Here is a 26,445-nt window from a genome sequence, read left to right as displayed (position 1 = left end):
TGCCCTATGTATCCCATTTAATAAGTTCATTGTTTGTATTCATCCCATGACTGCGGTGTGTACATATTTAAAAATGTTGTATCTGCTTATGTAGATTGAGCATACAAAATTATGATGTGAACACCAGTTTAAACATTCAGTAGATGTTTGAGACATGCCACTATTTATTGTCCCTATCGCAGCCCCATATTTGACATAAGAGGATAATAAAACTGGCCTAACCTTCTGGATTGTTGTAAGGCTTATTGAAGTGGTTTGAACATTCTTGTGACATAATGTATGCTAATTTAAACACCCTAAAATTTCTATCCGAATTGTTATTTCCACTACAAAAAGTCAAAACTTCTCTGCACTGAAGCAAATGGGAAAACTTCTGTTGTGGACTGAGGCCATACTTTTTTTCTCTCTTGTGTCACGGGATGATGGTTTTGGCAGAGAGTATGCTATATAAGACAGGGTATATACATATTCACACACACTCACACACATTTTCTGCATGCTCCTTTTCTTCAGTCTTTTAAAAATTAAGCACTACTTGCATAACATATCTGGCACTGAACTATATCACTCCAATCTCTTGCCTAGATGGAAGGGGACATGTAGGTTGGTAACACAAACAAATAATGCTAGATTAAATCTGGTGCTGAACATGCATTCTCTCTGCAGTATATTTTGCTGCTTTGTTTTGTATTTAATTATTGAGCACATCGAGTGGGCAATGTTACATCTTTTTTTAATTATACTGATACAAAAGAACTTGGAAATACAAGCATTTTGGACTTGTGACAATCAGATTTCAGTGGAGAGAAGTCTCATTCTTATACAAATACTTGTTTTACTTAGAATTTGTTTTTACAATTGATTGAATAATCATTTCAGCAGCCATCAGGCTGCCACTTCACCAAGGATGTTTATGAAGGTAATTTGCTTATTTGAATATCCTAAATGAAGCAAATTTCTTTTCTAAGCCTCCTTATCCCACCTTCCTAAGCAGAGTTATGCCTTTCTAAATCTAGTGAAGTCAGTGGGCTTAGAAGGGTATATTTTTTTCTTAGGATGCCACTTTAGTCTCTCAGATAGGGCAAGGCTTTTTCTGTATTTGGTCTCCTTTATCTATCTGTTTTGCAATGCATATGCAAACCAATTAACCAAAAAGCTTGAAAGTACTGTAAACACACAGTTGCAGGATGATTAAGGGTTAATTCCTCACAGAATCAGAGAGCTTTGAGGCTATTCCAAGGGGTCTGATGGGGTAGCATAAGCTGAAAAGAGGAGTGTCTTTTTTCAGTCCTAGTAGAAAGTAGAACCCAATGTGAAAAGTTGAGGGACAGAGTCCTAATGGAGAAAGCAGTTTTAACACTGATAGGAAAACTGAGGAAAATTGGAAAGAAAGTTTGGGAAGTGAGTGCAGACTCCCAAACAGGCTGAGGAAAAGGGAATAGACCTTCTAAGGAGAGAGATCCAGAGGAGTTAGCCATATTAGTCTGTAGTTGCAAAATAGTAAAGAGTCCAGTAGCACCTTTAAGACTAACCAACTTAGTCTTAAAGGTGCTACAGGACTCTTTACTACTAAGGAGAGAGAGATTTCCCCTAACCAGTTAAAGAGGGAGGTAGCTCTGGAGAGTGAAGAGATCCCTGATTGGGTGTTGTTGGAAACTGCCTATGGATACCTTCAGATTCAGTTAAAGACTGAAGGAAAACACTAGTCTTTGAATAGAGGGTGATAGGGGTGCTAGAAAGTGGAGCATTCGTAACTCCAGAAATTACAAAGAATACTAAAAGAAAGTGTACCAGAGTGTTTGGGGGAAAACAAAGAACAAATACATATATATAATTTTTGAATTTTAAAACTTCCTCTGGTGCCATTTCTACTGTCTAAGGACGAGGGATCATCATAGCAACTTTCCTCTGTTGACCTGTTACAGGAAATACTCAGAAAAAAATGATAAAAACTGGAAAGGGAAATAAAAGTATTGGCTATTGTAGATTATTAATATATAGAGGTGCCTGCCCCTCAGCTTCCAGTGATAATGGATCTGTGGTGGGACAATTCTTGAGTGGGCCCATAAGTTCCAAGATCAATATCTGGTACATTGAAAAGATCATAGGTATCAAAGAAGGTTCAGAAATTCTCTGTCTGAGACCTTAAACAGCAGTTGCTGGTCAGGGTAGACGATACTGAGATAGATATCAGAGTATGTGTCAACTTCCTATGTCCACTATCTTTCTGTATTTGAATAATCCATACTTAAATGTCAAAAAAGGAACACAATTGAGACTCAATAAAGGAAACGTGTCGTATCCGATAATTATTTGAATACTCTCTTGTCTTTCTGAACTGAGCTATGACTCACGAAAGTTTATACCCTACCCAAAATTTTGTTAGTCTTATAGGGGCTGTTGGACTTGCATTTTTCTACTGCTACAGAGAAACTAACATGTTCTCATGAGAACATGAATGTTCTGATGAGAACAACTGGTACAGTCCAAATTGATTCCCATTCATATGTTGTGGAATCACTATCAACATGATGCAAATACAGAAAAGAGGCCTAGATCAACTTATACGTGATGTACGCTTATATGATATCAAACAATTCTGATTAGTAAATGTTGATATTAGTCTACAGGGCTTTGAAGGAATTGAGAGGGGGTTGTAAATGTCATATATTTCCACAGTACTCACCACTGTCACTAACTCCCAAAGTTATGTGGTTATATTGTGATGTGTGATATGTTTTTCACTGAAATTATCTATTCTTTTACCAACCAGTGACTACGGATTTGAGCGTCACAGCAATGGCCAGTGTTTGCCAGCATTTTGGTACAATCCATCTTCCTTGTCCAAAGATTGCAGTCTTGGTCAGAGTTATCTCAACAGCACTGGGTGAGTCACCAGATCTGGTTCTACAGATGCTCAGTCTGAGTAGTTCCTACACTTTTCTCATGCTGTTCCACAGGCCTTTGGTCTTCTTTATTGGCTGGGTACTATAATTTTAAAGAAATTCTAAGGATTGCTTTCATAACAGTTTAAACAGACCAACGGTCCATTCAAACTCTGTCTAGAGAATACAGTTCAGTCTACTGGGTGCAGGATCACTAAGTTAAAAGTACCTTCCTCCACACCAGAAATTATCTTTCTGAAAAACTAGCAGTTCATACTGAAGTCCATATTTAAAGCCTTTCCCCGACATGCTTATTTTGATTGCCAAGAGGTGGCCATGTTACATATCTCTCTGACAAAGTAGGCTGTGGCTCATGAAAGTTCATATTGAAATAAATATTGTTAGGCTTTCAGGAGCTGCTAGATTTTTCATTTTAGTGTGCTAATTTTGTACATGCAAGGGGTTTTTAACATGGTAGCACATGCTGTTGCTAATGTTTCTTTCAGTAAGCACTGTATCATGATCAGTGCACTCAAAATGTGAACTGATTCTGTGTTCACTTTGATCAGAGTGGCATGAAAATACTAATCAAAGCAGGTGAACATCACCCATGATGTAAATGCACTGTAGAAAGAGGCAGTCAACACTTCAGCAAAACATCTGTTGTCTTCTCTCCATTATGTGTGTGTACTGCCAGAGAGACTACAGCACACCAGTAGATACAGTTCCTTTAGGACCATAGTAACTGAAGGTGCTACATGCAAGGAGGAAAAAAGCATATAGTGTGATACAGTTGAAAGAGTGAGTAAGGACTCTGCAAGCTGCACCTTTATCTGATCTAATTTCCTATTGCATTCTTGCTAAACATGGTGCTTGTCTGATGGCATTTTATTTATATATATATTACATTTGTGCCCACTCTGCTGTGCTACATAGTTTCTCTGGTTAAATGCCTCCCTATTAGAGATGGGCATGAACCAAAATACGAACCAAAGATCGTAACGAACCAGGTCAGTTCATGGTTCGTGAACCGGTGGTTCATCAGAGCCCATTTCTGACAAACCGCCGTGAACTTTAGGGCAGTTTGTTTGGTTCATTTTTCAATTTGTCACTGCAAACAGCTTGGCACCAATCAATCAGTTTCGTAGGCAATGGGGGATGGGCTTTCTACAGACCTTCTGCTGACCCAGAAGTGTCGATTTGCTGGTTTGGAAGTGATGTTTTCATGAACCAAATGAACCAGTTTGCGAACCAGGGCAGGTTTGTGAAAGTTTGTGATTCATGGTTCGTGAAACATGATGAACCATGAACCACATGGTTCATTTTTTTTCTGGTTTGTGCCAATCTCTATTCCCTATACTTGCACTGCCATTTTAAAAAACTGATTTTCTTCATTCTATTTGTATAAAATTTAGTAGGTTCCCTTGCAGGGCTGACATCAGCATATCACAAGGTAGGACAGCTGCCAATGCCCAGGGTGCCTGATGGGCCCCACTGCTGCTGACTCCAACCCATGCCACTCCTTTTCTACCAGTCTGCATACCCTTCCCCATCTGTTTGCTTGAAGTGTTCTACTACCCATGCTTACAGCTCCCAGTGTAATCAGGAAAGGCAAATGGTACACAGAGGCAATGCTGCTGGTGGGCATGGCAGCAACATTCCCAGCTCCATGTACCAGCCAGTGCAGTCAGGGTAAGGGTGTGCAAGTGGAACAGGTAACTGAGCAGGGACAGTTGCGGTGCTTACAAGTGGGAGAAGGAGGGAGTACAGGTAGGTGGGTGGAAAAGTATAAGGGTGGGGGCTGGTGGTGGGCAGATGGGCAGTCTAAGTGAGTGGTACAGTTCCTGAAAATTTAAATCCCAGTGGAGTAGGAGAGGTGAACAGAGGTATAGTCAATGAAAACAAAAATGAATTGAATGAATAACTAAGGGCTCAAATAGACAAGACAAAGATCACGCGTCTTATTCCATCCCTAAAATGCAAATTGCATGCTTGTGCAGAATTACTTTGCCTCAAGGCCATGCAGGGAAGGGTGTAACTGTTTTACTCAGTTTTGCTGTTCAGACTCAGATTCCTTGCTTTGCTATCAGCATTTCAGAGTAGCAACAGACATGTTTTTTAAAAAAATGTTTTGTCCTTTAAATGGTAATACCAAAGCAAGGAATTTAGTTTCAAATACAGACGCTGGTATTGAAGGTTTAAAGCCCTCAACCCTTCCCCATATCCTCCTCCTTCCCAAAGCAGATTGATGCTACATAAACCTATTACGGACAGCACAAATGAGCCATCTTCATCTCATTTATTTGAGCCCTAAAGCAAATATATTTGATAACAAATATAGTAAAACTAAATTGTTTTTTTAAAGAAAATAATAAATGAATTAATGAAAAAAAATGAATAAATGATTTTGTGTGCGTGTGTTAATCCCAGGACCAGTGGCTGCTGCTACCTGGTTCTGGGATACCAGCAGCCACTTTTGTCTCTGCCAACTTTTGCTGGTACTGAGAGTCCCTGTAACTGAATATAAGAACATAGTCCAGTTAAGCTAGTTAGTGATTAGGTTGCTTTAACTAGTTGACATGTGGCAGTGATGATCTGGAAGAGAGAGCCCCATGAAATAAAGAACTTCTTCTAGTCCTCTCTTTTGCCATTCTGTTTCATCTTTTCAACAGGTATAGGAAGGTTGTATCTAATAACTGCACAGATGGTGTGCGTGAACAGTACACAGCCAAGCCTCAGCAATGCCCTGGCAAGGCTCCACATGGGCTTCGAGTTGTCACTTCAGATGGCACATTGACATCCGAACAAGGACACAACGTTACCTTCATGGTCCAGCTGGAAGAGGTATGGTCGATTGCATACACTTTCAACTGGGGCTTTTGAGTCTGAACCATTTAGGAAAAAATGGATAGAAGAGAACATCACAAATTAAGCAACATGATTTAACTGATCAATGGCTTGATCGCAGATTTTAAATTCTGACAAATTCAGGCTGTCTATCTGAGCTTCTCTCCTCCCTCCTGCAATAAGCAAGGTGTGATTTGGTGCTCCGTGGCTTGCAACACCTGCCTGTCTCCACTACTGCTATTTCAGAGTCCTTGAGATATACACTGGAGAATGAAGCTAACAGGGCTAATGTTGCAAAGAAAATATTGAGGCCAGCATGTGGCAGACAGACCAGCAGAGGAAAATTGCAGGTAGAGTGATGTTCCTGCAGTTAGCCTTCCAGATCTGGCAGTCCTTGCAATGATGAACTCTGTTGCTGCTATTTGTTATAAAGGGCAAAAGAAATCCATCTAGTCAAACAGGTGGTGCTTGTAGAGATTACTTCAGGTAATCTCTTATTTCACTTGAATGTCACCACTTGAGGACTTGATGGGGAGAAAAAGATGGTGATAATCCTATATCGGTCTTGAGCAATTATGTGAACTGACCCTAAGTGATAAACCCAAATTGCAGGTTCTTAACCCAGTTTTATGATACAGTTTTGCACATGTATAGCAAGAGAATGGACCTGCAATGGGCATATGGTGAATTTCATGTGTGTAGAAAGCAAAAGCAAACCTCAACCCTAAATTGCCATTGGTTCATATATTAGAGGATGTATCCTACAAAATACATGTTAGATATTTCATGAATCAGAGCCACATACCAGAGCCAGAAAATGGTTTTTATACCACTAGGTGCCAGATGTTTTAGGGTCTAGTCCTTCACATGGCTATCTAAATTTTATAGAGTTCCAGAAATTGTCATCACATTTACAGTAGCTCAGACAATTAGGTGCCCAGGATTTTTTCTAGGCCTACTCCGTTTCCTCCAAATGTGTTCAGTTAAAAATTAGTCCCATAAATCTCTAGTATCCATTTCCTAACACATAGTGGAACTACATGGACATAAATTAAAACAAATCCTTGTATTTCCATTTAAAACTGCTGAGAAAATCATTAAAAAGTCATATGTACATGTGGACAACAGTCAATTATGCGTTGAAAATTTCATTTTATCAGGCTTTGCTTCTTAGTTTTTAACATCCCTTGAGAATCACTTATTACACAACCATGTAATAATATTGAAAAAGCAATTTTGATGTTTACAAATTGCATCAAGCATCTAAAGTAATAAAAAAAACGTGTTGGAGCATTTCAACATTTCTACCTGACAGCGCCAAACTACTCCTTGAACTTAATAGAAACCTTCACGTGTTGGATGAACACTTGGAGAGGGAGAGCAGGCATGAGCATGGTAGCCACACCTCCTTGTGATCACTGGCTCATGAGTACAGTGCTGATCCATGCAGGAAGTGTCCACACATGTGATTCCTCCTCATAGTTGATAACATTCAGAAAGCAGCTGTGCTGATCACTGGGAGGGAGCAAGCATGGTGATACTTCCTCTGTTCATCCACATCAGGCAGCTGACCTAGCAGGTGTGTTGAGGTGGGGGCAGGACAGCATGCTTGTGGAAGAGAGGGAGACCAGTGGAATTTATTTTTTCTCAAGTCTCTTTTGTCTTTCCCAAGCTCAAGGGGAAGGAGACTCAAGCCATGCTTCCAGATGTTAGGAAGGGATGGAGTTGCCATCAAGGTATCAGCTTCCCTGTGGTAAAATACTCACTCCATGTTATGCTATTTAATGCTGTGCCTTAGCATTTTATTAGAATGGACACTGGGCTGTCACAAACCCAGGGACCTTTATTTTAGAGCCGTGTTTCTGTTTCTCTCAATAATTATACACAATTTAATATTATTTTTCAAAGGTTATATATATAAATAGTATATAGATGGTACGTAAAATACCATTAATATGCCACAAACAAATATATAGAAACACTGGCCCCAGAAATGTGAGGAAAACATGAAAAATAGAATCATCATACATCACTTCAAGAACAGGAGGAATCCATCAGTGAATCTGAAGCACATCTATTAGACATTTAAGTGACAGCAAAACGAAGAGGATACAATCATCCTTTTCCCTGTGATAATGCACAAGACTCTGGGTTGGGAAGAAATTAGGAAGAGAATAAATTTTTATGCAACTAGTTTTCTCTTAACAGATTTTGAATTCCCTAGGCTTGCTTTAGGATGGTTTTTTAAAGGGAACTCACACACATCACTCTAAGAAGCAATTCATTTGGATTTGTCCTTTGTCCTAATACGGCTGGACTTAATTTAAGATTAAGCACATACCTAATTGTTTTGTGGAGTCAAAGATTTTTTTAAAGTGAGAATCTACAGATTACATTGGAATTTAATGGAAATGTCTTCCATAAGGAAATCTCATCAAAATGCCTTTAAGGCTATGATCTTTGGCATGACTAGAAAAGTATCTCGGGGACGAAAAATAGGGTTAATCTGCATAAAGGCTGCATAAAGCAGATTGCTGAGAATTCCATTCTGGAAGACAGCTAAAGAGAACCAACATCTGCCTGCTACAAAAGCTAATTAAAAATCCATTTTAAACATCTGCAAAGATAAAGAGATGCAAGTCATTGCATAGCTGAAAACTTCCAAATGACATGTGATACTTGGGACTCAATTTAAAAAACTTTTGAGTTGCATCTCATTGGTTTAATATTGATTTACGTACAAAACTCAGTTCTTTGTGGAATGAATTCATGCTTACAGCTTCTTGTGTGAAATTAAAATTGAATGTTTGAAGGTGTCATTCTCATTAGATTGATTAAAATGAAGAATATCATCTCTCAAACAGCAAAATACTAATGATAGCACATTGGTAATCAAGACATAATAAACATTCTGTAAACAAGGCAGTTTGTTACTTCAGACTCCATAGACGAGAAGAAGCATGAAAATGCCTATGAGGGAAACTACAAGTGATAAAATCAAAAAGAGTCCAGTAGCACCTTTAAGACTAACCAATTTTATTGTAGCATAAGCTTTCGAGAATCAAGTTCTCTTCGTCAGATGCCTGATCAAAACTGGGCAGATACAGAAGAGGAGGGGAGAAGAGAGAGAGAGAGAGAGGAAAGAAGGGGACATATATCAAGGGGACAGAATGCAATTAGTGTGGAGGCAATCAAAACATTCCTTTGCTTGGAAATGTAAACATCTCCTTTTGGTGTGCAGTCAGTTTGCCGTATTAGTTTGTAGCAGTGAAAGTATCCCATTCCTATGTAGTATAAGCCTTCGATAACCACAGCTCTCCCTGCCAGCTGCATCTGACAAAGAGAACTGTGGTCCCCGAAAGCCCACACCAGGCGTCACTGGGCTCCCCCAGATCACGCCTCTGTAAAGAGAATCTGTTACCTGTGATAATGTGATAACCATTCATAGTCTCTATTCAGTCCCAGCTTGACAGAGTCAAATTTGCATATGAATTCCAATTCAGCAGCCTCCTGAACTGACACCAAAAGGAGATGTTTACATTTCCAAGCAAAGGAATGTTTTGATTGCCTCCACGCTAATTGCATTCTGTCCCCTTGATATATGTCCCCTTCTTTCCTCTCTCTCTCTCTCTCTTCTCCCCTCCTCTTCTGTATCTGCCCAGTTTTGATCAGGCATCTGACGAAGAGAACTTGATTCTCGAAAGCTTATGCTACAATAAAATTGGTTAGTCTTAAAGGTGCTACTGGACTCTTTTTGATTTTGCTACTACAGACTAACACGGCTAACTCCTCTGGATCTACAAGTGATAGTTTCCCTGGATTTTAAACCCATGTGTTTGCTTACACTACTTTCAATTGATTTGTAGTTTTTTAAACACAGAGCTGCAAAGCCGCCCCCCCCAACAGACACACAGCAGGATAGCTCAAGTCTCACAGGCTTGCTTTCCTCCTTTCCTTGAGGTTACATACACCCACCAAATGTGTATAAGCATAAGAGACTGCTGGGCTGTTTGCTGTGCCTGGGAGTGTCACTTGGCAATCCTAACTGTGTACAAAAATACATAGATTTTGTATCATGAGCCGCCTTGTATTTCTTTCTTTTGAAAAGTAGGGTCAAATTGTTCTTCAGAAATAGTGCAGAGTGATTCATAAGCATGCAACTATCTTGAAAGGGTGTGTGGGGAGGTTGCACTGTGAAAACACCAAATGAAAGCACAGATCCTGCCCAGCTTACAGACCCTACATAGGATCCTGTGAACACTGACAGCAATGGATTCAGGAAACTTTCCAAACTAGGAGCCAGGATGAGGGGGACTAGATGCCTCCAATTTCTAGTGCCAGCTGAAGCCCAGTGCACCTGCCCTGCCCTGCCTCTCCCTGGCCCTTTGCAAAGAAGCCCTGCCAAAGCTGAGTCTGAGCCTTTATCTTACCACATGCAGATTCAGCACTAGGCTGGGCAAGGGGAGGTAGGCAAGCAGCACTCGTCGGCCTTATGAGCAGAGCAGCATGGAGAGGGGCAGCCAGGCCACCGTCTTCCTCCTGTATCTTCCTCGGGTGAGCTGGCCGGTCAACAAGCCCACTCAGCTAGGGCTGCCCCACTACACTCCTGTTCTGGAGGGGGAGCCATGTTGCTTTATGTTAAAAAACTATAAATTAGTTAAAAATGATGTCTGTGGATATGAGTTTAAAACACAGAGAAGCTGTCCCCTGTACTTTCCCTCTAAGATGCAACCAAACACAGGCACAGCCCTTTTTCATACATACACTTGGGATGGACCGTTGCTATGGGTCAAAAATAGTTTTTCAAGGAGAATGAGAAGCAAAATTCTTAGAGGAGCACAGAGCATGAAGAAGCTACTCGCATCATGAAAGAGGAAGTCCAGGGGTGGGAGCACCCTGTAGCTCATGTTGTTGAAGCAGGCCTCTCCCTGGTCACTGGCTTTATCTGACCCTTCTCACCTCTGTTCTTTGGAGCCCTTCTGTGAAGAGACTAAGAAAGGGCACTGGGAGCCAGAGGTGCTGAAAGGCAGGGAGAGCCAGTAGAAGAAATCTGTATGTGTGACTGGGCCTGTGTATTTGCAACAAGAGATAAAGGGGTGAGGAAAGGCATTGCCTGAGGATCGTGCCATGGAAGGAGCCCCTTCTTCCTCACTGTCTCTGGCTGTTGCCCGTCTGCCTCTCAGTGCCCTTGCCTATTGGAAAACAGGAAAGGCCACTGAGAAGGGGCGAAAGCCAGTGATAAGTTTTTATAATGTGATTTAGGGATTCCGTGAATGTTACAAAATTATGGTTGACACTGGAAGTTGTTCAAAATGTCCATTTATAAAGATTTGCTTGCAATTTAAAATAAGCCGTATTGTAATATGTTTTGCATCTGCACAGTAACAGCATTTAGCATGTCAACTGGCCAGGTAACTACCAATTGCACATGCTTGTTTACTTATAGTTATTATGGAATGCCAGTTTTGAAGCAGATCTTGGAAGCTAAGTAGGATAAGCTTGGTTAGTAATTGGATGGGAGATCTCCAAGGAAGACAAGGGTTGCTATGCAGAGGCAGGCAATGACAAACCACCTCTGTTAGTCTTTTGCCTTGAAAACTCCAGAAAAGGTTGCTGTAAGTTGGCTGCAATATAACAGCACTCTCCACCACAAAGTTAGATTGCATGGGATTCTAACAACAACAACAACATTCGATTTATATACCACCCTTCAGGACAACTTAATGCCCACTCAAAGCGGTTTACAAAGCATGTTATTATTATCCCCTCAACAAAACACCCTGTGAGGTGGGTGGGGCTGAGAGAGCTCCAGAGAACTGTGACTAGCCCAGGGTCACCCAGCTGGCTTCAAGTGGAGGAGTGGGGAATCAAACCCGGCTCTCCAGATTAGAGTCCCATGCTCTTAACTACTACACCAAACTGGCTCTCTGGGCCTATGCACAGCATTTCTCCATCTTCTCTTCCATTTCTCTCCACTGCTAGGAACCTTTCCTCTTGTTTTGTTCTGTATTTCCCAAAAGGGTGCACCTCTGCAGATAAGAAAGCCTTGGTCAATTTCACTTTCAGTTTCTTGTCTCAAAGCTGCACAGGTAGCTGCTTTCCCAGTGTATTGAAAAGGAAATTGATTAAGCCCTTCAACTGCTTTTGAGTGTTCAAAGGTGCTAGTCACAAATTTGCAAGCAAATTGCAATCTGAACAAAGAGGCAATCAAGCATTCTTGCTATGATTGCCCCATGATTTGTATCATGATCCACAGACAGGATTCTTTGCCCTCTCTTTATTATTTATTTGGGAAATTTTGACTCACTTTTCTCAAAATGTATTTACAGAATAGATGTTTTTTTTAAAAGCTTGGATCCTGCCAAACTTTTCTGTAATGGAAGGATTTCCATCCACAGTATGCAACTTCCTTACCTCCACTTTCCACTGCAGCCCCCAATGCCCCCTGAATTACAGCTCCTGGGGAACAGGACAGCTCCCGGAACACCCAGGGTCAGCATGAGGGGGCAACCAGAGGTCTGCACCAGGAACGAGTCAGCAAAGATTTCCTCTCCTTGTGTCAGCAGAACTCTTCCATGAGTTCCAAACTGACAATACAATTATACTTTATAATAATAACTGACATCAAATCAATCGGCAGTATCACCATCCTCTGATTATACAGCATCATAATTACAAATCAAAGACAGCAACAATAAAGATCAGATATATTTACACATGGAAGGCTTAAATATACAGAAACATTCATTTTACAAAAATTACCAGATTCAGCGTTCTGCAGATGTTCAGAAGGCAGCTGGTTTCCTAACACAGGGATCATTAGGGAAAAGCCTGCTCAGAACTGCCTGCCAGTCTGATTTTATCAGACCCCAGGAACAGACAGTCCTACAGACAGTCATTACCCATTTGGAACACAGAGATGAGGGGGGAGTTTCTCAGGTATTTGGGGCCAGTGCTGTAATCTGGACTAGGTCAGTTACTTGATTGATGCTTTTTCCTAAATATAACCCCTTGTGCAATTAGAATTTCTGTGTACTTCAGGACAATACACATTATTGTAATATCTTGTACCTCTTACTCACCCTCATACAAAGCAAATAAAATATTTCAAAATGGTGTCCATATTTAAATATCTAATATTTATATCTCATATCTAATCTTTCCTTCTTTCTGTTATGTGCCTCATCTTTTCTCAGTTTTTTGGGATCCACTTTTTTCATAGACTAGTGCCAGCCATTGTGTAGATGCCTCCCCTCCATCCAAAAGTTAAAAAGCTATCGTCACTTCAGCCTAAGCAGATCTATTAAGCAGACATTCAATGCCTTGATCTCAGAAATGTGTGCTTAAGAGTGAAGCCTTTCAATATTATTCAGTCTAAAAAATAAGTGATACAGCATATACTAATGTAACTAACTGCTTCCACAACAGATGTAATACATGGAGAAACATGGAAAGCTATGTCTAACCTGCAGCTCAACCAAACAAGATGTGACAAGAGACATGGGTCCAACCTGTGGCTGCTGGTACCTTTTTAGAAACTTTTAAAAACTGCCAAAAGGGCCCAATCCTGAGTCCCCCCCCCCACACAAATGTTTTGTTATTTTAAAAGGTTCAGGGGGAAAACAAGATCACAGGGTGCTGCTGCACTGCGGACCTAGTCAGGATCACAGCAATTTTTAAATAGTAAATTCTCCTCTAAAATGTCATTGGCGGTCACAGATGCAACCAATGTCTGCCTGATCTGAGGTTATGGTACTACAGAGACTACAGATTTGTATCAGTGGAGCAGTTCTCTAAAGGACTTGAGCCTCAGGGCAACCTTTCCACCTTGCCCTGTAAGCATTATGATATTGCTAAAAATGAGGCCTTGGGCAGGTTGACTTTCAGCTCTAGTTAAAAGTAGGTATGCTTAGGATCACAAGTTTAATGTGTTAATATCAAAACCTACATTAGAAGCAGATTAACTTTACTGTCTGCTTTATTGTCTGAGCACAGTAGAATCAGAAAATGATTCCATCTAGCATTTCATCTGTCATCATGATAAATGGAGACAATGAAAAAATGACAGACAAGAATTGGTCCACTGTAATTTCAGTCACAATTAAATTCCTCACTATCAATGCAATTGTATACATTTCGAAATAAGCTGTATTTTCTAGATTTCCTTTGTGCAGCTTTGTGCCAATGACTCCCCCTGTATCCTACACTGCCAAGTGACCTCCCCACGGATCAGAAACTGGCATTTAGCCAATTTTGTGATTTTCTGGAGTATTCAAGAGGCCACTGCATGTGGCCCAAAGAGCAACTTTCATTTTGCAGAAAACTCTTTCCTACATAACAGAGCTGAGAACTGTTCTAGGCAACTGCATGTACACAGTAGAGATATCTGGGGCTGGGAACAATGTACGTCAAACTTTCTGGTGCTTTTCTTCCTCAGTAGGATTCTATCCAGGGCACTGAAAATATCTGCTTCATAGATCATACACTTGTTCCTCTGTCTCTGAAGCTAAAATATTTAAATGTCAGCTTTGTAAATGTGGCCTTTTCAGAAATGTGTTATAGGTGGAACCATACTTAACAAAAGGAAAGCATTTTCAGTTCAAGTGATTTAAATAATAATGAAAAAAAACCTGGAAAAAAGACCAAATTTATCTTATGAAGGAAACTTTCTCAGAGTGGCAGCTGTGGGTCTTCTCTAATTAGATTGGAAGGGGACTTCTTCATTGTCAGAAAGCATTGATGAAAAACAGAAGGCCACATCCTGCTGCGCTTAGAAAGGATTTTCTTCTTTGATGATGACTGTAGAGTCAGCATATTCTTTGGCTCATCAGAATTTCCAAAAAAATGATGAAGTGAAAATACACCTATTAGTAACATCTTTCTTAAGCTTAACCTCTTTTTCTAAGTCTTCTATATTCATTATGGTTTTGGAAATTCTAACCTAAATTACTTAAGTTTCAAAGGGGTCTAAATGCCTTAATTCTGAGGGGGTCAATTGGAATTGATAACAGAACAAAATGGTGTGCAGTGTGATGTGAGAATCTATCCTTACGAGAGTTGTTTATTTGAAAACTCACACCCACCTTTACTTTCAGACCAATTGCATAAAAATTGTATGAACAAATCAGGTTCATAAATTTGTGACTTAGATGGCTTCTTCTAAATTTTGGAAGTATTTCTGTGCTTCATAGAAGTCTCTTCTGGTTGAGAAACAAACATTGGTCAGAATCCCTTGAAAGAAGTCAGTCATATGGGGCCTTTCTTTTGACAGGGATAGAGAATTTACTTGAATAGAAGATGTGCAAGGTTTTTTCTCTTGATTATGATCCAGGTGGAACATTATGATGGCTTTTAAATACTTAAAAGGAGAAGAATTCTCTCATAGTCACTTGGATATAAACATCGTCAATGAGATTTTAATTTTTAGGGATGCGTTTGAATTCTGTGGCATCTAACATCCAGGATTTCTACAGAGATCCCCCTGAAACAGGTTGCTTTACATAATGAAGGCTTAATGAAACTATAGGGGGACATTTAAGCCTCACTATGCAAATAAGCCACTCTGATCTTCACTTTGGATGTGGAAAGTTTTCCAGATCTGAAGCTACTGGAAGAGATTTTATAGACTAGAATTAGGGTCTTCTAGAGTGCACCACAATTTTTTAAAAACGGAATCCAGCAATCCCACCTTTGGATGTTTTGAACATGGGAATCCTCTTCAAATTGTTGTCAGTTCTCAGTTTTGTTAACCTCCGACTCCTTTGCACTTCTTTAATTCAGGGTGATATCCAAAGATCAATAATCCGTGTGGACTTTGGAGATGGCAGTGCAGTGTCATACGCCAATATCAGCTCAACAGAAGATGGGATCAAGCATGTCTACCAGAATGTCGGAATTTTTCGAGTGACAGCGCAGGTGGAAAACAGCCTGGGGACAGACAGTGCTGTCCTGTACTTGCATGTAAATTGTATGTTATTACTGTTGGTATATGAAATATTTAAAGACACATTTTTGTTTCTTAGGAATGAGACTTTTTTCTTTGAAGAAACTGATAGCAGAAGAAGCTTAAGTTTATCTTAAAGTTATAATAAGAAATGGGTGATAAAAGAAGTGTCTTTGTATCATGTTGCCTACATTTTGGTGATTCATAGAGAAAAACTAATAGGCAAGGAGTGTATCTACCTTCATTGAAGTGTTTACCACTCAATTGCTTATACCTTAGAACTGGGAAAAGAAGTCTTTCCAGCCAAGGCCCATTGGAGATAGTAATATACAAGTGAGATCAGAGCTGGTAGGGGCAGTCATAAACACTGAAATGTACTTCTTACTGTGCATGGCAGATGAATGAAACTGACTGGAGAGTTTATATAAGCATTGTGGAGGCTGCTGGCTGGCTCACACACAGTTTGCCATGTGTGTTCTGCATACATAAGGCACAGGAAGGAGCCTCAGGTTTTTTCCTTTTCTCTACCACCCCTACCTCAACACATATACTTTGGAAAAAATCTTTAGTGTGAACTGCGTTTAGGATTGTCAACTCTGGTTTGGGAATTGAGAAGGGAAGAGTTTGGGGGTGGGAGGGATCTCAGCTGGGATATGATGCCAATTCTGTTAGGAGAACTATTCTCTGAAGGCTGGAAATTAGTAGTAGTTCTTGGAGAGTTCAAAACTCCATCTTTTAGTTTGCAATCTACATTTATGGTATTTAATTACTGAGGCCCTGCCCACATAATCTCTATGATTTTTTTCTTTTTCTTTTCTTTTTTGCAATGGACAAAGTATGAGAGCAATGGCCTGCTTATACCCCAAATAGTCTAACCAACAATAAGCATTCTGAGTATTCAACCATTTTAAAAATGGTTTTAATAAATGTTATTTATAATCTGCTTTTCTCACTGAGACTCAAAGCAGATTAAATGTTATAATTCAATGTGGTCAATGGGATGGGACATCCAATAAACAATATAATAGGATTAGTATTGCAGAAATAAATAAAAAAATCCGGAACCAAAGGGGAAACAATGCATAAGTATTAACATGGCATATTAAATGATGTAGAAATTACATAATAAGGTAACACATACAACACATACAACAACGTACTATACACAATAAGAAAGAGATTGTACCATTCTGTTATAATAAAGCCCTATTACCTTTATAAAAATGCCCTCCTGAATAATTCAGTTTTGCAGTTTGCAAAATGCCAGAAGAGTGGCTACCTCCCTGATTTTCCTGATCAGGTGGGCCATTCCATAAGGAGGGGACCCACAACAGGAAATGCACATGTAAGGGTATGTACTCTTTTGAAATCTCCAACATAAACCCTTTGGGTTTGGTCTGTGATGAATGATTTGAACCAGTCCAAAGGGCATCCCCTGATGCCTACTTCTGTCTCCAAATACCTCAACAAGACAGCATGGTCCACTGTATCAAAGACTGCAGATAAGTCCAGTAACAGCAACCAAGAAGCATTGCCTTTGTCTATGTTCAGATGAAGATCATTAACCAAAGCTGTCTCTCTCCTTAGCCCAGGCTAAAGCCAGACTGAAAAGGATCCAGGGCAGATGAGTTATTTAAGAAGACTGAGTTAATCCAATACTCCTCTCTACCACTTTTCCTAGAAAGAGCAGATTAGAGACTGGACAATACTTGGTCATTTTTCTGAAGGGATGCTGTTTTTAAAATAGTGGCTGGATAACTGCCTCTTTGAGTGGCAGAGGGAAGGTGCTTGTCAAGGGCGGCTGTATCTACAAGCCATCCTGAGTGGGAGGTCCAGAGCAAAGCAGTCAAAACTGGGAATGAGTCCTCACTTCCAAGGTAACAAGCTGCCACCAGCCTCTCTTGACTAAACCCTCAGCTGTGGAAGTGAGAGGCAAGGTTGACTTCCTCACTCTGCAGATTGAGTTCCATTAAACAACTATTTGGATTGCTGTGACCAGAATGGGCCAGAGTACTGGATTAAGATTGAAGCTTTCAAATTCCCAAAGAACATATAAGGATATACTCAAACGAGTTTATTAACAGAAGTACAAACGGGTGCAGACATACAACTGTGCAAGTAGAGAGGGAAACAACAAATACTAGATAACTAAACTAACACACTTAAACAGACTTTCAGCCTCCCAGCCTGAGGTTACCTGTCAGGCTAAACCAAAAGATTCCAAACAAGATTCCAAAGTCTCACAATCAAGAGACAGAAATCCTGGGCTGGCACCAACCCAGGTGAGCAGGTCCAGAGCACAAAAGCAGAGCATAAAAAACAAAAATCCTTCAGCAGCTATAGAGATTCCAAAACCAGTGGCAGGGGAAAGCTAGAATGAGGACTCTTGTTTTAGCCAAAACTGTAACTGGTCTGATCCCAATTAACCAGTTAAGGAAAGTGCATGTTCTCTCACCCAAGATCCTTTGCTAGAATGATGCAATGTAGATGCAAGACTTGAAGCTATGGCTTTATTGCATCTGCATAGTTCAATCCCAGCACTGAAACCGCAAGAGTCATGGTGACTTTACACAGGGCTGGATTGAGGGGGGCATGGGGGAAAGCCTGCCCCTGGTGCCGCCAAAGAGGGGGCACCAGGTGCAGCTGCCAGCTACCAGGAGTGTGCTGCGGCTTGTCGTGTGGGAGGCTGAGCGCAGGGTTGGGAGGCCCTCACCTCCCCGCTGATGGGGCGGCTGGCTTGCTGCAAGCGCAGGACCTCCCAGCCCTGCGCTCAGCCACCCGCTCGGCAAGCCACCCCAGCACACGCCCGCGCCGCTGCCGCCATCTCTGCAGTGCACCATGCACTGGGCCAGCCGGCTTGCCGCATGGGCAGCACGGGGAAGTGGGGCAGGCAAGCCACACGGAGGGCCTCCTAGCCCTGCACTCAGTTGCCTACATGGCAAGCCAGCCGCCCCAGCACTCACACTGTTGCTGCCAGCTCTGCAGCACACCAGGTGCTGGGGTGGCTGGCTTGCCGCACAGGCAGCACACCTCCCACCCTGCGTGAAGTGATGACATCATGCTGCGCCAGGAGTGTGTGCGCACACACTGCATGTGCATGCAGAGTTCCAGACAAGGGTTGCACCGGGGGCTGGCAACCGTAGATCCAGCCCTGACTATACAGGCTTCTATCAGATTTAAAGCCTGAACTGAACCAAGAAACAGATTGGGACAAGTCAGTTTCTTGATAGAGCTGATGGATTTATGATTTATAATGAAACCTTGGTCTCGTTGATGTGGTCCTTAGCCACTGAAAGTTTCCAAATTGGAAGAAAGTAGGATATTTTAAAACACTAAACATTGTAAACGTATAAATACTATCATGCCAACTATCCCATTGTGCTCTGAAACAAAATCTACAAAATTGAGTCAGACAGTAGGAAGTTGCTTTCTCTGCCTCTTCCCATCTTCATGGAAATGCTAGCAGAGCAAAAGCCAAGCCTGGATTGTAAAGGTCACTGCAAACAAAGAGTAGGTTCTCTGGTAATATCTCTGCAGAGGCTCTGAAGGTCTCTGATAATATAAGGCCAAGTAAGCAGTCTGTGGCAGTTATGACAGAAGAAGGTCCCACAAGGCCCCATCTACATTGTACTCCACTTTGTTTGCAAGGTAGTGAAGCCACTTGACGGAATCGCTGTTTCCTTACAAACCACAAAGGAGGAGCCATGGCTTAGCCATTCCGTTCTTGTAATGACTTTTCCCACCAGATCATTTGATCAATGTAGGTCAACACTGGATCAAAATGTAAAACAGCAAAGTCTTACAAACATCCACAAAAAGACAACAAGCTTCATAGTTTACAGATTTACAGTTTCTAGGACCTAATTCACAACAAGCCAGGGAACTAGTGGATCACACTAGGCTGGGTTATTATGAGAGGTGCAGGTGTGATTGCAGTAGATGTTTGTTTACTGTACTTTTAGTCTTTCTCTCTGAGACTCAAATTGGTTTGGTTTTGAGTTTTATTCTGAATGTACCAGTTAGATGACCAGTTTACCTGGCTGATTAATGGACCTGGCTCAAAATGCATACATGAGCGATAGGGATGCATTTTTATTTTTTTGTCAATTTCTTTTTAAGAAATAGTTTGGTTTTCTTATATTTATTATTAAAACTATTTATGATAGTTATTCAGTGCATTTTCCATTTCCAGTAGTTTGTAAGGGAAAGACATTGTCATTTGTAAATTCTCCCTTTAGGATGACATTCTCAGGGACTGGAAACTTTTTCACTATATCCTCTGTGCCAAATTTCTGGTAGGAAAAGTCTCTATTTTATGAACAAAATGGGCAAAGGGAGGTATTTTGCAAAAGTACATAAGGGAGCAATCTATAGAACCGAAGCTTACTTTTTTGCAACTCAAGAAACAAGTAGCATGACAAACAGGCACAAATAATATATAAATACAGAATATTGACCAAGAAGAACAAACTTTAACACACTAGGCCACCTTTGCCTGTTCACTTGATGTTGGTGAATTATTTCCTCCCCCTCCCCCCCCCCTTTTCTTAAGGTTTCTGTAATCCCAAGGGACCATTTTTATTCAATGCAGCCCATACTGCCAGGGTGCTGTTGTCTCTTTGTAGTCTTTCTCATGAAGTGCGCACACACCATTGAGACACTGTAGTCTTTTCATGTATTTCGTCCCCTGTCCACTCACACACACACACAGTGATGCTCATAGTCACAGAAGTGCAACTAAAACATGTGCCTTTTCTGCCCATCCCAGAGCTGGCGGGTCAAAGTACAGCATTTCCATGTATCCTGGTCCTCAGTCTGCAGCACTGCCTGTATTCCAGGGTATGCAAACAAAATAGTTGTTTCTGTGCCTTGCTGTCACAGCAGCAGAAAACAGTATCTTGAACCATCAGGAACAACTGCTTATGTGGAATGAAAGCCCTTTCCCTTGCTGGATCTATCAATGCAATCCTGTTTAGTCACAAGATCTGTGTATCTCTGATGACTGATAAACCCCCTTGTTATTTGTATATATTTCTTCCTCTCCCTCTGACCTCCATGAACACTAAGTGGGAAAACTATGTGCCAGATTAATGGTCAGTTTTCCAAACATTATTTCTGTTAGTTTTTCAATTTGGGTTAGATATAATGACTATATTAAATATAGAGATTTTTAAGTTCTGGTTGTAGTTACTCAATATTAGAATGTACATCTCCTCAACTGGACATATATTAAATGCCAAACAGTGACTCAGCACTGACTCTAAGGGAACTCTATAATTTTAAATTGTATGCCTATAATATATAGGAGTAGAACATACATAAAATGAAGGAAACTGAGTAATTACAAAGAAAATATACTTTTCATAAAACAATATTCTTATATTAAATTAGTGCAGGTGAACATAAGTCTTTGGGGAGGTTTTCTGTTGGACTTCTGAACACCGATATAAATGGACATTGCATACACTCAATTCTGCACACACAAATCTATGAGCCTTTACTGCCAAGTGTGCATTTCTCTACCACCTAGCAATCATTTATTTGCATATTTACACTCCATACATATGGTTGGATCCAGTGTTCCTGTGGATGCAAGGGCTTCCTCCTTCATAATGTGTCTTTATCTACCCTTCCTATGGCAGCTCAAAATGCCCCCCCCAATTCTTTTCTTGGAGGAGACCCCCCCAGGAATAGGATCTTGGTGTTATATTGGGCTGCCACAGGATGGAGGAGCTGAGAAATTCATACTCTGGAGCCTTTGCACCTGTGGAAACAACTGTGCTAGATTCAACCCATATAGTTTCACTTTAATTTTGACAGCAAAATAAAGTGTCGTGTACATACTGAGAAAATGTCAGTTCCATGTATTGGAATAGTCCCTGCAAAGGCAAAATCTGTTTTCTTAGGACAGCTTGAACAGCCTTAAGTAACAAAAATGATTCGGATGGTAACAAATTAAAACCAATGCTATGTCACGTAGATAGTAGTACAGCACCACCTGCTGTTCCAAAGCTGTATTTTCAAAACTCTGGTTTTGTCTTGGAGAAGCAAACTGATTGCTGTAGTTAATCAGAATTACCTGCTTCAGTGGTTTTCTTTTAAATCAATATGAAAGAAGTAGTGGGAGTCTCAAAGGAGATTATATGTTCTACACATGCTTCTTCAAAAGGCCTTGTTGATTTGAGCCAGCTTTTATGGCAGTACGAAGAACGTACTTGCCTCAGTAAGAACTGAACGGCCGAGTTTGTTCAGCCTCCCACCCCCCTTCAGATTAATAAAAATTCTGGACATTAACTGAAATATTAAAAATCCCACTTTGGATATTTAATGAGGGATTTCTAAGCACATTTTGATTTCATGGCAAACACTGACAGATTACTCGCAGAAGAATTACCTTCTGAATGGACCAATATGATACATTGGTCCCTATCTGATGATCTATCATGTAATTATGATTGGTCACATTTGCAGACACCACAGGTCATGATGCTATAAAATATAATCTCTTAAGAAAATCATCTCTTGGAACACTTTGTTCCAAGATCATTATCTTTCTTTTACTTTCTAAAATAAATATTCCAAAAGAGAGACAGAGGGCAGCAGGGACAAGTCTGTAGAATCATAGAGTTGGAAGGGGTCTTACAGACCATCTAGTCCAACCCCCGCCCAATACAGAAACAGTCTAAAGCATCCCTGATAAGTATTCATCCAGCCAAACTTTGAAGACTGCCAATGAGGGGGAACCTACCACATCCCTAGGCAGCCGATTCTACTGCTGAATTACTCTTAGCATAAAGAAGTTTTTCCTAATGTTCAATTGGTACATTCCCTCCTATAATTTAAACCTATTGTTTTGAGTCCTACACTCTGTTGCCAACAGGAGCATCTCCCTTCCCTCTCCTAAGTGGTAGTCTTTTAAATATTTACAATCCTGTTTCCCGTCAACCTCCATTTCTCCAAACCGAACATTCCCAGATCCCTCAGTCTTTCCTCATGGGGCTTGGTCTCCAGGTCCCTGATCACCCTGGTTGTTCTCCTCTGCACCCTTTCCAATTTGTACACATCCTTTTCAATGTGGGGCCTCCAGAACTGCACACAATACTCAAGGTAGGGCCTGACCTATGCAGTATATAGTGGGATAATGACATCCTGTGATTTGGATGTTATGCCTTTGTTAATACACCCCATGGTTCTGTTCACCATTTTTGCTACTGCATCCCATTGAGAGCTCATATTTAGCTTCTTAGCCACTTGTATTCCAAGATCTTGGTCTCACCCACTGCTACCCAGAAGTGTGTCCCTCATCCTCTATGCATGCTTTGCATTTGTGTTACCCAGGTGGAGAGCCTGGCACTTATCCATGTTAAATTGCATCTTATTCAAATATGCCCACTTTTCCAGTGTGTTCAGATCTCATTGACTACTATCCCTGTCTTCAAGGGTGTTTGCTACTCCTCCCAGTTTGGTATTAATTTAATGTGTGATCCCTTCACACCCTCATCCAGATCATTTATAAAAATATTGAAAAGCACTGGGCCCAGGATCGAGCCCTGTGGCACTCCATTGGACACCTCCAATCAGATGTGATGCCACTGAAAACTACTGTTTTGGTGCATTTATCTAGCCATTCCCTATCCATATAACCAACCTGGTGTCCAGTCCACAGTCCACCAGTTTACCCATCAGAACCTCATGAGGAACCTTGTGAAAAGTTTTACTGAAATCCAGATAAATTACATCGATAGCATTCCTGCGATCCTGTAAGCCTGTCACTAGATCGCAGAAGATAAATCCATGCAGATTTCTCCATATCACCATGTTGTCTATCAGACTGATGCCTTTAATATCTGTTCCAATGTCTTTCCTTGGACAGAGCGCAGACTGACTGGTCTATAGTTCCCAGGATGGTCTCTGCCGTAACTTCTCTGCTGCTTTGCAATTATCAGTGCCTAGGAAATAGAAGACAAGAGAAGGACCTTTACAACTGGGGTTACTGAAGAAGTAAAAAAAATGCTACCAACAAATTCCTGCTGTAGATAAATACTTTGCTGTTGATTTAGAGTAATCATTCTAAAAATCTTTATAGTGAATGTGATACTATCTAACTGGATTTCATGACAATGCAACGTCCATATATTACCACCACCACTATCTACTGACAACTTGGCCTTTCTGAGCCAAGTTAGGACACTCAGGGCCAAGCTACACATGACAAATGACACTTGAACAGCAAGTGTATTTCTCCCTGTTCACTTGCCCTCCACTCAATTCACTTGCCATTCAAGTGTCATTCGTCATGTGTAGCTTGGCCCTAAGTACAAAAGATTTTGTATGATTCAATCAATTTCAGTTGACATTGTAAGGCTACAACCTTTAAATTCTTAATCCAAACTAATCCTGCTGCCACTGCTTCCAGAACCAATAGTTTTAGAATTAGAATCAAAAGATCCAGATCCAGTGGTTGTGGGCCCTGCATCAAAAGTGGTGAGGGGGACAGAAGAAACAAGACAACTTGCTGGAATAAAAAAGCCACAATGTTGTTGGTTTACAGTTGATGGAGCCTTAGCATAGCATAGGGCTCAGATCCAAGCATCAGCTGACCCACCTGCCAGTTGATGATCTCCTTGCCCCTTCACCTTGCTTGCTGAGGTGGGAAACCACAGGACTGAAATAAATGGGATGGTACATGGGCACATACCTCTGTGTGGACCTCCTGTCCCTTGGGAGTGAGCCTGCCCCAACAGCCCTTGAGTTAGGCATGTGCCTGCTGTGCATCTCCCCCAAGATCCCTTAATTATGGGGAAATGGAGCTCACGGGCCATGCTTCCTTCTGAAAGGATCTGTGCCCAATGCCAGAACTGTTGTGCTAAAGCAAAAAAACAAAACAATTAGCAAAGCCCAAAGCCCAGTCAATTTACAGAAATGGAAAGCCACCAACCTAGGAAGGACATTGCAAAGTTAACCAACAATTGTGCAGAACACCAAACCACCAGCAATGCAGAGAGGGAAGGATGAGTTGGAAGCCTGTTGAGAGCCAAGTGAACAGGGGTCCAGCTGGCTTCTGAAGATGTATCCTCCTCAGCACAAACTGCTGATTGCCTGGCCAGGCTTTTTGAATTCCCAGCTGCCAGCACAGCCCAAGAAGGCCAGTGGGAGCTGCTGGGCACAAGAAACAATGGTGGTCACCATGTGCCCCACCCTTAAACCCCCACGGGCCATACACTAGAGCCTCAGGTAAGCATTGGGGGCAGTGCTTTCAAAGCAAATAAAGCAAATCATAGCGCTGGCACTTTGTGTCAATGTCTCAAGCAATGCAATCTGCATTTTTGACCGCTTGGAATAACTTATTAAAATTTGAGATAATACTGCACACTGCGACACACAATACATTCTGACTTTGGAATCTGGCACATAAAGACGTTCCTAGATTGCTGGCATAAATAAACAAAGAGAATGTTTATATAAAGATGCTTAAAAAGTTGATTTGCAAAAAGCTTTCATGCAAAATTAACTATAGTTACTGTGATTGTCCAAATGTGGACAATTCACTAACTGTGGTTTGTTAGCATACATTGATCCAGGTTCTGAAACTATGGTTTGAAGCTGGTTTATTAACCACAAATAATTACCCACAGAATTCTCCTTTTGATCTTGGATAGTGGACACTATCATGAAACTTCCTAAAGAGGGCAGATTGACTCATCTGTGATTTTATGGAAATACTTTAGGGTGGGATGTTGAATCAAGGAATATGATGAATCCAATAACGTGGTCTGATAATTTAAAAAGTAGTGTTTTTCATCTCAGCCCCAAAATGGTTGTATAAATCAACTATATTTAACAGACTGTAAAATTCCTACATAGATGTCACTTCTGTGTAAGAATTTGAAGTATCCTTGTGTATTGATCATTATGTATAACAATCTGCTATGTATATTTTGTTCCAAATATGTATGCTGTGATGTAGGAGTTGGCCAAAACTTTGTAGAGGGAATATAGCATTTATAAGATCATGTTGTGATCTATAGACAGGAATTCCAAAAACCCTTAGAATTGTTTAATGTTGGCATTTTATTGTGTATGAAGACGCTTGTAGCCCTTATTAAAGCTGGGGAGAGAGCAGGACAAGATTAGAATATTAATGAACAAAACTAATTCACAGTTCTCCCCCTCTACCCTTCCTTGTTTCCAGGCCCTTTGGAACATGTCCATTTATCACTGCCATTTGTAACAACAAAGAACAAAGAAGTTAATGCCACAGCAGTGTTGTGGCCCAGTCAAGTTGGAACATTAACTTACATCTGGTGGTTCGGAAACAACACTGAGGTTTGTAGTTCATGCAGCTAAAATTAATTGTCAAATCATGACATAATAACGTTATCATGGGGCTTTCAATTTCTCTCAAGGACTGGATTACAGAGACCCCTGCAAATCACAGAGAGCAATTCTCAGCACTTTTATGTTGCAAATCAGCTTTTTATAAATGTGCTTAACTGTCTCTGTTTAGGCCTCATTTGCATCTTATGCAAATCAACAATCCCCCATTGGACATGGCTGAAGAGATCAAACTAAGAAAACTGCACAGTGACAGATTATCAAAGACTCCCCAAGATGAGGGGCCTTTTCTCACTTTCCCTTATATAAAATACAGACTTTTAAATTATTTTTTGTTAAAAACTCATGTTACAAACCTAGACTTGAGAGATAAAAGTTTTGAATTTGACTAAGTCTCTCTCTGCACTGCTTCAGGGTTTAAACTGTAAATTCTAA

At 40.8% G+C, this 26,445-nt stretch overlaps 1 protein-coding gene across 1 annotated transcript in view; it reads left to right on the top strand.

Annotated features, from left to right (window-relative positions):
- SORCS1 (sortilin related VPS10 domain containing receptor 1) overlaps positions 1-26,445 on the top strand; it is a 699,625-nt gene that overhangs the window by 606,623 nt on the left and 66,557 nt on the right. The window contains exons 17-20 of the mRNA XM_054983089.1: positions 2,774-2,887; positions 5,558-5,729; positions 15,513-15,699; positions 25,868-26,001. Of these exons, the coding sequence (XP_054839064.1) occupies positions 2,774-2,887; positions 5,558-5,729; positions 15,513-15,699; positions 25,868-26,001 (607 nt within the window). The remainder of the gene's footprint in view (positions 1-2,773; positions 2,888-5,557; positions 5,730-15,512; positions 15,700-25,867; positions 26,002-26,445) is intronic.

This window comes from Eublepharis macularius, chromosome 6, assembly GCF_028583425.1.
Source record: "Eublepharis macularius isolate TG4126 chromosome 6, MPM_Emac_v1.0, whole genome shotgun sequence".
NCBI classification, from domain to species: Eukaryota; Metazoa; Chordata; class Lepidosauria; order Squamata; family Eublepharidae; genus Eublepharis; species Eublepharis macularius.
Note: the sequence above shows the minus strand (reverse complement) of the source record. Positions and strands in the feature narration are given on the sequence as shown.